This window comes from Raphanus sativus, unplaced genomic scaffold (genome assembly GCF_000801105.2).
Source record: "Raphanus sativus cultivar WK10039 unplaced genomic scaffold, ASM80110v3 Scaffold3467, whole genome shotgun sequence".
NCBI lineage: Eukaryota > Viridiplantae > Streptophyta > Magnoliopsida > Brassicales > Brassicaceae > Raphanus > Raphanus sativus.
In genome coordinates, this window is record NW_026618773.1 from 1 (window position 1) to 10,732 (window position 10,732).

The 10,732-nt window shown below is 39.1% G+C and overlaps 5 protein-coding genes across 5 annotated transcripts; 2 read left to right on the forward strand and 3 right to left on the reverse strand.

Annotated features, from left to right (window-relative positions):
- The first annotated feature begins 2 nt into the window (after nucleotides 1-2).
- On the forward strand, nucleotides 3-1,139 carry LOC130506619 (threonine synthase 1, chloroplastic). The gene has a single exon (XM_057001304.1). The coding sequence runs from the start codon at nucleotides 3-5 to the stop codon at nucleotides 1,026-1,028; it is 1,026 nt and encodes a 341-aa protein (XP_056857284.1). The 3' UTR covers nucleotides 1,029-1,139.
- A 29-nt stretch (nucleotides 1,140-1,168) lies between these two features.
- On the reverse strand, nucleotides 1,169-2,552 carry LOC130506620 (WD repeat-containing protein VIP3-like). Its single transcript, XM_057001306.1, has 2 exons — nucleotides 2,189-2,552; nucleotides 1,169-1,822 (listed from the first exon to the last, which is right to left on the reverse strand). Exons 1-2 carry the CDS (start codon nucleotides 2,525-2,527, stop codon nucleotides 1,196-1,198), a joined length of 966 nt encoding a protein of 321 aa, XP_056857286.1. The 5' UTR covers nucleotides 2,528-2,552; the 3' UTR covers nucleotides 1,169-1,195.
- A 1,329-nt stretch (nucleotides 2,553-3,881) lies between these two features.
- On the forward strand, nucleotides 3,882-6,675 carry LOC108822548 (U-box domain-containing protein 56-like). Its single transcript, XM_018595663.2, has 7 exons — nucleotides 3,882-4,121; nucleotides 4,530-4,633; nucleotides 4,780-4,910; nucleotides 5,064-5,168; nucleotides 5,235-5,367; nucleotides 5,636-5,962; nucleotides 6,217-6,675. The coding sequence occupies exons 1-7, from the start codon at nucleotides 3,965-3,967 to the stop codon at nucleotides 6,400-6,402; spliced, it is 1,143 nt and encodes a 380-aa protein (XP_018451165.1). The 5' UTR covers nucleotides 3,882-3,964; the 3' UTR covers nucleotides 6,403-6,675.
- Nucleotides 6,676-7,816: 1,141 nt separating this feature from the next.
- On the reverse strand, nucleotides 7,817-8,677 carry LOC108822551 (kunitz trypsin inhibitor 4). Its single transcript, XM_018595665.2, has one exon. It carries the CDS (start codon nucleotides 8,622-8,624, stop codon nucleotides 8,001-8,003), a length of 624 nt encoding a protein of 207 aa, XP_018451167.1. The 5' UTR covers nucleotides 8,625-8,677; the 3' UTR covers nucleotides 7,817-8,000.
- Nucleotides 8,678-9,145: 468 nt separating this feature from the next.
- On the reverse strand, nucleotides 9,146-9,916 carry LOC130506621 (kunitz trypsin inhibitor 4-like). Its single transcript, XM_057001307.1, has one exon. The coding sequence runs from the start codon at nucleotides 9,821-9,823 to the stop codon at nucleotides 9,365-9,367; it is 459 nt and encodes a 152-aa protein (XP_056857287.1). The 5' UTR covers nucleotides 9,824-9,916; the 3' UTR covers nucleotides 9,146-9,364.
- Nucleotides 9,917-10,732: the final 816 nt, after the last annotated feature.

Here is a 10,732-nt window from a genome sequence, read left to right on the forward strand (position 1 = left end):
AGATGAACGACCTTTGGGTGAAACACTGTGGGATTAGCCATACCGGGAGCTTTAAAGATCTCGGTATGACTGTTTTGGTTAGTCAGGTGAACCGGTTAAGGAAAATGAACCGGCCTGTTGTTGGTGTGGGGTGCGCTTCGACCGGTGACACGTCAGCTGCTTTGTCCGCTTACTGTGCAGCGGCTGGGATACCTTCGATTGTGTTTTTACCCGCGAATAAGATCTCTATGGCTCAGCTTGTTCAGCCGATAGCTAACGGCGCGTTTGTGTTGAGTATCGATACTGATTTCGACGGGTGTATGAAGCTGATCAGGGAGGTGACTTCGGAGTTGCCGATCTACTTGGCGAACTCTTTGAATAGTTTGAGGTTAGAAGGGCAGAAGACTGCGGCTATCGAGATTCTTCAGCAGTTTGATTGGCAAGCTCCAGAGTGGGTGATTGTTCCCGGTGGGAACCTTGGGAACATCTACGCGTTCTACAAAGGTTTCAAGATGTGTCAAGAGCTGGGGCTTGTGGATAGGATACCGAGGCTGGTGTGTGCGCAGGCGGCTAATGCGAACCCTCTTTACTTGCATTACAAGTCTGGTTGGAAAGACTTCAAGGCCATGACCGCGAGTACCACTTTTGCGTCCGCGATTCAGATCGGTGACCCTGTGTCGATCGATAGAGCGGTGTATGCGCTGCAGCAGTGCGATGGGATCGTGGAGGAGGCGACGGAGGAGGAGCTGATGGATGCGATGGCGCAGGCGGATTCTACTGGGATGTTTATTTGTCCGCATACGGGTGTGGCGTTGACTGCTTTGTTTAAGCTGAGGAAGCAAGGAGTGATTGCGCCGACGGATAGGACGGTGGTTGTGAGTACTGCTCATGGGTTGAAGTTTACTCAGTCGAAGGTTGATTATCACTCCAAAGCGATTCCTGACATGGCTTGCAGATTCTCTAACCCTCCTGTTGAAGTGAAAGCAGACTTCGGAGCTGTCATGGATGTTCTCAAGAGTTACCTAGGAAGTCAGAAGCTTAGGTCATAAGAATCAGACTCCTCTTTGTGTTATCTTTATCTGTTTCTCAGTTTTGTAATAAGTTCTAACTTTAAGTTTGAACAAACAAGTAGCTGTTGCAAGAGTACATCGTTACAACTAGTGAATCCTCGTAAACTAGTATTGGAGGATGCATCACAAAGGTTTTTTTTTTCTTTTCATGAGTAATCATACAGAGATACACTCTTGTCATCAGAGACACTAGCGAGACGACCAGCACGGACACCAGTTCCACCAGGTGGTCTAAACGCTACAGACCAAACCTGATCATTGTGGTTACTCATTGTCTGAACAGCCGCTCTCATCTTAAGATCCCATAGCCTCACAGTTCTGTCGCTGGACCCCGTTGCTATAGCTCCGCCATCTGGGCTAGCATCAACGCTCAGCACCCAGCTCGTGTGCCCCGACATGGACCCCACCAGCGTTTTCCCTTCTGCGTCGTGCATGTTCACATGCCCATCATCAGATCCTGAGAAGAGGACTCTCGGGTCTACAGGGGAGAACACAAGCGACCTTACAGGCATGTTGTGACCTTCTAGCTGGTGAAGAAGCTTGGAGCGTTCAACATCAAAGACGCAGATGGTGCCATCCATCGAACCACAAGCAAGGCGTTTCCCGTTAGGAGACCAAGCCACGGAGAGAACGAATTTCTTGCTGCTGGTTTTGTCAGAAGGTTTCGGCGCTTCTGGACGTGGGATTGATAGAGTCGAGAGTATTCTCCAGCTGGCAGTGTCCCAAAGCTTCACCGAGGCACTACTTCCACCTGCAACAGCAAGGACTGTACCCTTGGAACATGTGAATGAATATGTTAGCACTTAGCAACTAAAAGCTCAACCAAAACAGTTCCTATCTGATCTTCCCCTACACATTCCAAATAGTTTCTAAGCACTACTCGACAGTAAAGATCAGGTCAAGAACTGATTCAGAGATATTGAATGTTTTCAATTAAAGCTTTTTTAGTAAGAGTTTGTTACATGGTTTTCTATATATATTACATTGGTTCAGTAAAATGTTTTCAATTAAAGCTTTTTTAGTAAGAGTTTGTTACATGGTTTTCTATATATATTACATTGGTTCAGTAAAAGGAAGCTAAACCAACGGTACAATACATAACCGGATATCATCTGATAAGAGAGTAAAGTCTATTATACCATAGGTTCAAACTGCATCCCCCAAACCTCAGAAGGAGGAGATTCAAGAACAGCAATAGTAGCATTAGTGTCAACATCAAAGACACGAACGAAGCTATCAAGCGAAGAAGACGCCGCGATTATCCCCGAAGGATGCGCCGCCACAGCTGCTACTCCCAGGGAGTGTCCCGTATTGGTACGGACAAGATCCAGCTCGTCAGCTCGCCATAGCTTCACCGTTTCGTCGAGAGAGCCAGTCAGAAGCAACGACGGACGGTCCTCAGTCGCCGGAACCCAAGCCGCCGCCCAGACGGAGTCTTCGTGTGCGTTCTCGATCGATTTCAGACCTGCGAGTTTCATCTTTTTCTTTTTAGGTTTTTTACTGTGTTTGTTTACAACTGAACAAGACGAAAGCGAAAGCAGCGAGCCAGTGACTTTGATTTAATACCTTGGCGTTTTTCAGTTTAGCAACATAACATCGCGTCGTTTTGTAAAGTTGGAAAACTATGAACTGTTTAATAGAAGTCTTCGTGTGCCTCCTCGATCGACTTCAGACCTGCAAGTTTCATCTTTTCTTTTTACGTTTTCAAAAATTCCAAGTGAAACAAGACCGAAAGCGGAAGCAGTGACTTCTCCTCTCTGATTGACACCGTGCCGTCGTTTAGTTTACTAATATAAACATCGCGTTGTTTTTTTGTATAGTTTGGAAACGCACAGTATAAGCGGGAGTTCTCGTGTTGATGACTGAAGGCCCATTAATAACATAGAAGGCCTAACATCGGATGTCCAGAATCAACCCGCAAACATGCTATTCCCGGAAACTAATAAATACACAACCAGTGTAAAGTTCCAACTGCTTGCTTGAATAAAATAGGGACAAAATAGGCTGACGCATGCAGCGACTGACCGATAAATTGTTACGTAAATGGCCCGAAACCTCCTTGCAATGGGTTGATGATGTCTCTCGCCCTAATAATTACATAATTGAATACCTTCGTGCATAATAGAAGAAGAAAAAAAACAGTAAGACTTAACATTTTACCAAAAAAAAACAGTAAGAATTCATGGGAGAAACTTTGCATAACGACGCCATGTTGCGGTGATTCAAGATGTCCGACAAACAATTTTGTCAAAATAAAAAAAAAATGTCCGAGAAACAATGTCTTTAAACTGGAGCCGGACATCTAAAAAATGTCCGAGAAAAAATTATGAATACCATAATATTATTGAATAACTAACTAAATATTGAGAAAACATCTAGAAAATATATTCATTGGAAAGTTCCGAGATAATTTCAACAAAAATCATATGTATCGGTTTGTTATCAGATGTGTCTTTTCCAACAAAGGAAGTTCTCGGTAAATACTATCGGAGTGGGCTTTGTTTTTTGTAGTGTTCCCACTAATGACAACGACACAGCATGGAACAGAAGAGACGGCCTCGTCAAACTTTGGCTTTGCGGACGGTGGTCCAAAGACTTGTTCAAGAGCACCTTCAAGATTATTCCTGCTGATTACCAAAAAAAAAAAGAAACAAAGAAGCGCGTGGATATCTACTAAAATTCACCGGTATTTGCATTTTTAATTCTTGTGAGCAATGTCTCAGTTCTTTCATTGTCATCACTTGTTTCTTAGAAAAGAGTAAATATAGTTGAGTAAGACAACTGGTCGGAAACATCTTTGCAATTAGGGACCGATCATGTATTATGTGTATATATATAACACTTCTAATAGTTAGATGTCTTATCGTCTTGTTTTGGGAAAGAGAGAAGTCGTCTCTGCGTAGAAAAAAAAATCCATGGCAGAGGCTTTGATTGACGACGATACAGTTTATGTTGCAGTAAGCAAAGATGTCTCTGAAAGCAGACTGACTCTCACATGGGCGTTGAGGCATCTCCAGCTCAAAAAGCTTTACCTTCTTCATGTTCATCAACCCATTTCCATCGACCCTACTTGTTAAGGATCCCTTACTCTATGTTTTTATTTTTGCTGCTTCTTGGGAACTTGAATCCAACATAGTATTTTTTTTTTTTAATTCTTCTCTCACTAGTTTACCCAAAAAGATAGCTTTGATCAGTGTTCAAATTGTTGCAGCTGGTAGAAGAAATTGATCTTCTTTTTTTTTCTACCTTATTTAGCCTCTCTTTCGTTGGTGCCAGCATCAAAAGATTCTTGATTGTAGGATTTAAAGCTAGGTTTCTTTATTAGTGTTTATAATGTGTGGGTGAAGCGACTGATTATTGAGTGAGTCGACTATATATCTTGACTGACTAAAAACCAAGCTTTACTTTCTTGAATCAACTGATATCTTAATTTCCTTTTTTTTTTCTTCTTATGTTGGGTCTTTTGTCTGTGAATTCCAGCAAGTGGGCTTGAGCAAAGCGAGATCGATGCAATTCAGGCGTCCGAACTGACGAGTTCGTATGAGATTCTTCACAAGTACCGTGATATCTGCGTAGATGAAGGAGTGAGTGCTCTTCCAACTTAATGATACTTCGGTGCCACACAAATAAAGGAATCTTGTTGCGATTCACTTTTTTTCTAAACACAATTATGATCAAAATCTACAAGGGGTGAGCATTTATGAAATTCACAGAATTTCTTATGTTGCAGATTATCGAACAAGATGTGGATATTTCCAATATTTTGGCAAATAATGTTGGCGAAGGGATTGTGGAACTTATCTATGAAAACAATATCAAGAAGCTTGTTATGGGAGCAGCTGCTGATTCCCAATACTCCGAGTAAGGATATACTGAGAATCCTTCTTGTGTCTTTCACTACGACTCAGTTGATCATTTATCTTCGATTGTGCCATGAAACCGTGTGATGCAAAGATGAGTCTTTAAACAAGAAATTGCTCACTCTAGGTTATATATATTTTGATGGTGATGCAGGGGCATGGTTAATATCATATCTAGAAAAACCGATTATGTGACTAGACACGCTCCTCATTGCTGTAAAATATGGCTTGTGTGTAATGGAAACCTCATCCAAACGAGGTATGTTGGAGGATTATACTATAATTTTGAATAATTTAACAGGATATTGTTTTTCATGTTTATTAGGGAGGGACGGTTTGATCGTAGGGGTTCACCGCACTCCTCTGAATCCTTAACCAACCTACAGGGCCTTGATTCTGCTCTGGTACCATACGAGGAAGCAGTGAGAGCTGAACATGACAACGAGTCGCATTTTTCAGTACGTAAAATCAAGTTTAGTCAGCACATATCATTTTTCATTCAAGTGGAAGAGTGTTTTCTTAATTGAAATTCCTTTCTCCTAGCTGAAAAGTATTAAAACCTATGGAGATTTGTGATACATAAGAAAATATAAGGATCCAACAATTTTCTTGTTAGTCAAATTTGCCTCATTTCCTGCACCCGTTACTATAAAACCTAACACACAACACATGCATGCCTTAAAACCCTAGTTTGATGTCAATTCCATCCATATGGTTCTTTAACAGGCTAGAGGGTTTGAGACAATGTACTACGAAGAGCAGAGACGGGGACTAGAAATTGAGGAACGCAGGAGAAAAGCGGAGGAGGAACTAAATAGAGTAAGAGCAGAAAACGAAAACATGAAGGGGATCCAAAAGGAACTCGAAGAACAGCTTTATATTGACTGCCCCCGTCGGTTTGAAATGTTCGAGAAAGAGCGAGATGAAGCTATCAAAACAGCTGAAGAGCTTTTGAGACTTCTAAACCTGGACAACAGTGAGTCAGCATCATCCTCGTTTCAGCGGTCGGTTTCCAACGAGCCTCCCCAATATTTTATCTGTCCCATTTCACAGGTCAGGACTTAAACCCTCCATCTAGATAGCATACCTTTTTGTTAGGATATTTTAAAAATGTCTACTTCTAGATTGACGACTTAAGTCATATTTGTTATCATCTAGAGTGGTCGACTCAATAGGTTATCGAACTAGAGTGTGCATTTCGGTTTGTTTTAAATGATCGTGTCTGATTGAATTTTAGACAATTTTGGGGTTTGCTCGATTCATTTGGCCACAATTAGTTTAAATGGATTTGACTCTTCGTTATTCAGGAAGTAATGCGAGAGCCTAGTTTTGCAGCCGATGGGTTCACCTATGAAACTGAAGCCTTAAGAGAATGGCTCAACAATGGTCACGAGACCTCACCAATGACGAACCTTAAGCTCGCCCACAGTAACCTTGTCCCTAACCGCGCCCTTCGTTCCGCCATTCAAGAGTGGCTTCAAGGAAACTCTTAAAGAATCTCTGGTTAGTTTTGTGATTTATGAATGTCCTAAATCTCAAGTTGATTATTTGTGTGTTGGTTAAAAAAGTTGTTATGAATATGATGAGTGGAACACATTTAAAAAAACGGTTTGGTTCTCCCATTTAACAGCCTAAGAAATACGATCTAACTAACGGTGTTCAATTCGGTAAACCGAACCGAACCAAGATAAAAAAAGTGATTTGGATTTAATAATACTAAATAGAGTGAATGTATATCATTTTTAAGAAATTATGATAAGTAGATATGATTTGGTATATATACCAATCAACCGGAATAAATCCATTAATTAAAATATAGTACTACAATTATATATAGCATTTGTTTAGCATTCTATTTCTATGTCCTAAATTCTATCATATAAACTGTGTTTTTATATTTATTGTGAATCAAATGCTTTCATCTTTTTTTTTGTTTTACATGTTTTTGTTGTGAATCAAATTCATTGATCTTATTCAATTTTGTAAAATCATATATAGTATCAAATAAACTGTTTTATCGTGATATTTAGATTTTGATGAACATTTTATTATGCCACCCGAAGAAGATATAGTGAATGATGAATGATATTTATTGTTTTTTAATGAATAATATTTATTGTTTTATGTGGTGTATTAAGTCTAACCAGTGACAAAGTTTGTCATATATCTTTAGCCATCTCTTTCCTAAATATCTTGATCTGTCAATTGCCCGAAGGATTCTAGGGCAAGACTTACATCGACGTCAACACCAAGTAAACCGTTAGATAACATTGGAACCATTATTTTGTGATTTCTAAAGCTGAATCCATCAAAGGAAATGGTCATGGCATTGCCAGAACATGCAATGATCAAGTTCAAGCAAGAATTTAGTTCCATGAATGATTTTCTATATGTAACAACTGCTTATAATGTTAAGATAACCTTGAGGAGGATATAAGATTACCTCGTCTGAAGAATAATCAGATTCATCCACTCTCAAATACAAGTTATCTTCCTCTCCATCACTATTCTTGTATGTCTTCCTATCCTCTCCCTTAATCAGTTCTCATGATAGTTTGTTCCTTCAGCAGTGTTTAAAGTGCATTTAACCATTACGAAAGCAATCAGGATTTCATCAAACATGTCATGTGGCTCTTGTCTTCAACAACTCAATCCGTTCCTCTAGATCCGCAACATAGAATATACCCCAAAAAAATTAGGTTGTTATATTCACAAAAAGTTTTGGATTGGAGGATTGGATAACTGAATATGTTAATGGTTCTCGTTTGCATATAGCTGTAATGATACGGAGTGATTTGGCGAGAAAACAAAACCACTTTTTCAAAAAGACAGAACTGAAAATAAACAAGTGACCTCTTTTATGTGGTCATCCTAAAGATTAATTATGTTCTGTTTAATTTCCAAAAATCATGTGAATTTTAAACTAGAGAGGAAGAACCAAAAAGAAACAAAGCTGCAAAGTAAATAGTATGTTCTGTTCCATATATGATGATTGGTGAACAAAGAAAACAAGGGACACAGATAGTGTTTTATTATTATTAGTCATGAGCAATAGCACTTATCTTCTTAATTTTGTAGTTTTTGATTTATCTCAGATAATAGACACAGTCTTGGACGACGTCTCTGTCTTGGTAGCTTTCACGAACGCAACCTCATAGAACGCCGTAGTGTTTAAAGCCAAACGCCGAACGCCCTGTTGGTCCACATATGTCCCGACTTTGGTGCAATCGTAACCGTCAGGGCAAAAGAAAATACGGTAACGGCCACGTAAACGATCACTTTTCTTGATCTGGAACAAACCACTGGACGGCTTAGGGCCAGCCTTTATGAACAACGCCATAGGGACCACGTCGGCCGGAGTGATACGCCAATAGGTTGACTCAAAGCAGATCGTTTCTTCGATGTCCATCTCGATGTTGAGGTTCTCTGATTCGGGAACAAACCCATCGCTAGACTTCCAGTCTGAGAATTTGACGGGAATGCCCACGTTCGAATCTGAATCTTCCTGTCCAACAAAGAGGGGACACTGTTTGCCGTTAAGTGTGGAGAGAGTTAGACCGCCACCTCCAGTGTCGAAGAGGGCACCGAGGGGCTTAACGTAGTAACTGCCTTCGGTTATGACACGACCTTTAGAATCGAGAACTGGTGTGCCGGCGTTTGCGGCCGCGGCAAAAACAGAGGTTAAGGCAAGAAAGAAGTAAAACATAGGCTTCATCCTTTTTGATTTTATGTAGTTGATTAGATTTTTATGTTACTGGATGAAGAAAATTTGAGGTCCTGTCGGTATTTATAAACGGATGTGCATACATGAACATACAGGTCTCTCGCATTTGTTTATTTTCACCCAAATTTAAACAGCTATACTCGCCAAGAAGATGATTATTGTCTTATTGATAATATAGATTTCACTTTCCAAGCACCATTTGCTAGTTGTTTGTTGGTCCTTTCCTGTTACGAATCAAGTTTACTAATAAAATGGGAAGGTGATTCACGAGCTCTATTTATTTTTGGGGTCATGTATGTAACCTTGTTGACCAAATTAAATTACAAATTCAGTGTCCTCTAAAAATGTTAAGAAAGTAGGTTTTAAAACCATTTTATCTTAATAAAACATAAACCTATTCGTTTAAGGCAATCTCCAATGAAAGTCTCTTGTCGTGTGTCTCTTGTATAAAATATTTTTTTATAAAATGAGAAAGAGGATAGAGATATAATCTAGAAGAAGAACTCGCTCGTAGATGATAAACTTCAATGACTTAGTAGAATAAATAGAGCTAAAAGGACCAACAAACAACTAGCAAAGGACCAACAAACAACTAGCAAATGGTAAACTTGATTCGTAACAGATACATATGATATAATATGTTGATACATATCACGGATATGATACAAGTGTATAGTTATGCAACTTGATTCGTAACAGATACTAGCACGGAAAAATTGGTAACGGGTACGTTACGTACGTATATGTTCACTTTTTCTGATCTGGAACAAACCATTAGACGACTTAGGACCAGTCTTTATGAGCAACCTCACAGGGACCACCGGGGCCGTAGAGATACGCCAATAGGTTGGCTCAAAGCAGACCGTGTCTTTGACGTCCATCTCAATGTTGAGGTTCTCTGATTCGGGAACGAACCCATCGCCAGACTCCCAGTCTGAGAATTTGACGGGAATGCCATCTTCGAACTCTGATTGTTCCTTTCCAACATAGAAGGGGCAATTGTTGACACCAAAGGTGTTGAGAGTTAGGCCGCCACCTGCAAGTTCGAACATGCTAACAAGAGGCCTAGCGTAGTAACTGGCGTTGGTTATGACACGATAACCATTAGAATCGAGAATTGGTTTGCCGGCGTTCGCAGTCGCGGCCAAAACAGCGGTTAAGGGAAGAAGGAAGTAAAACATAGGATTCATCCTTTTTTGAGTTTATGTAGTTGATTAGATTTGAATGTTACTGGATGAAGAAAATGTGATTTCATTGATCGGTATTTATAAATGTACATACAGCTTTGTATACTCTTTTATTAAAATACAGCTTTGCAAACGCTACGCTTAGGTTTTATATTAACTTTAAAATTAAGCAGGTACATTGAGATCTGAGAAGATGCCTATCTTTTTAATTCCACTTTCCACGCTTCTTTAGTTGATTTTTTTTTTCTACTAGATGAAAAATGTGAGTTCACGAGATCGATATTTATACGCGTATGTGTATTAGATACACATACAGCTTTACATACGCACAGGGCCGGCGTAGAGGGAAAGTCATCGAAATCAAAGATTGGGGCATCTAAATTAATGGGGCACTAGATTTTGATCCGCGCGTCCGCGCGGATGTATTTTTCTAAAATATGTTGCTATTTTTATGTCAATATTAGAGTTGAGCAAAAAACCCGAATCCAAAATATCGAACCGATCCCGATCCAAAAAGTAGTATCAAACATGAACCGAAATTGTTTAAATATCCAAATTATTCAAAAATTTTGTATTTAAATAACCGAAATCAAATCCAAACTGAAATATTTTGGATATCCGAATATATCCAGAATAGATTTATATATTTATATATATTATTCAAATATATTATCCGAATGTTTGATACTACTTTTTGATCTATTCAAATATATATAAGTATTTGGATATCCGAATGTATCCAGAATCAATTTATATATTTATATATATTAAATTTAGGTATTTTGGATTATTAAGGGCTATTTTCAAAAAAAAATTTAGTATTGATAAATAAATAAAATTTGTGGGTTATTTTGTTTAAATATTACTTATTAGGCATTTTTAGTTAGACTAAGATTTGTTGGACTTATCATC

Coding starts and splice junctions, on each gene's coding strand:
- LOC130506619 (XM_057001304.1), top strand. CDS start 3: ATGAACGACCTTTGGGTGAAACACTGTGGGATTAGCCATACCGGGAGC.
- LOC130506620 (XM_057001306.1), bottom strand. CDS start 2,527: ATGAAACTCGCAGGTCTGAAATCGATCGAGAACGCACACGAAGACTCC. Junction 1,823..2,188: donor GGATGCAGTTTGAACCTATG/GTATAATAGACT, acceptor ACATGTTCCAAG/GGTACAGTCCTTGCTGTTGC.
- LOC108822548 (XM_018595663.2), top strand. CDS start 3,965: ATGGCAGAGGCTTTGATTGACGACGATACAGTTTATGTTGCAGTAAGC. Junction 4,911..5,063: donor GCTGATTCCCAATACTCCGA/GTAAGGATATAC, acceptor ATGGTGATGCAG/GGGCATGGTTAATATCATAT. Junction 5,169..5,234: donor GGAAACCTCATCCAAACGAG/GTATGTTGGAGG, acceptor CATGTTTATTAG/GGAGGGACGGTTTGATCGTA.
- LOC108822551 (XM_018595665.2), bottom strand. CDS start 8,624: ATGAAGCCTATGTTTTACTTCTTTCTTGCCTTAACCTCTGTTTTTGCC.
- LOC130506621 (XM_057001307.1), bottom strand. CDS start 9,823: ATGAATCCTATGTTTTACTTCCTTCTTCCCTTAACCGCTGTTTTGGCC.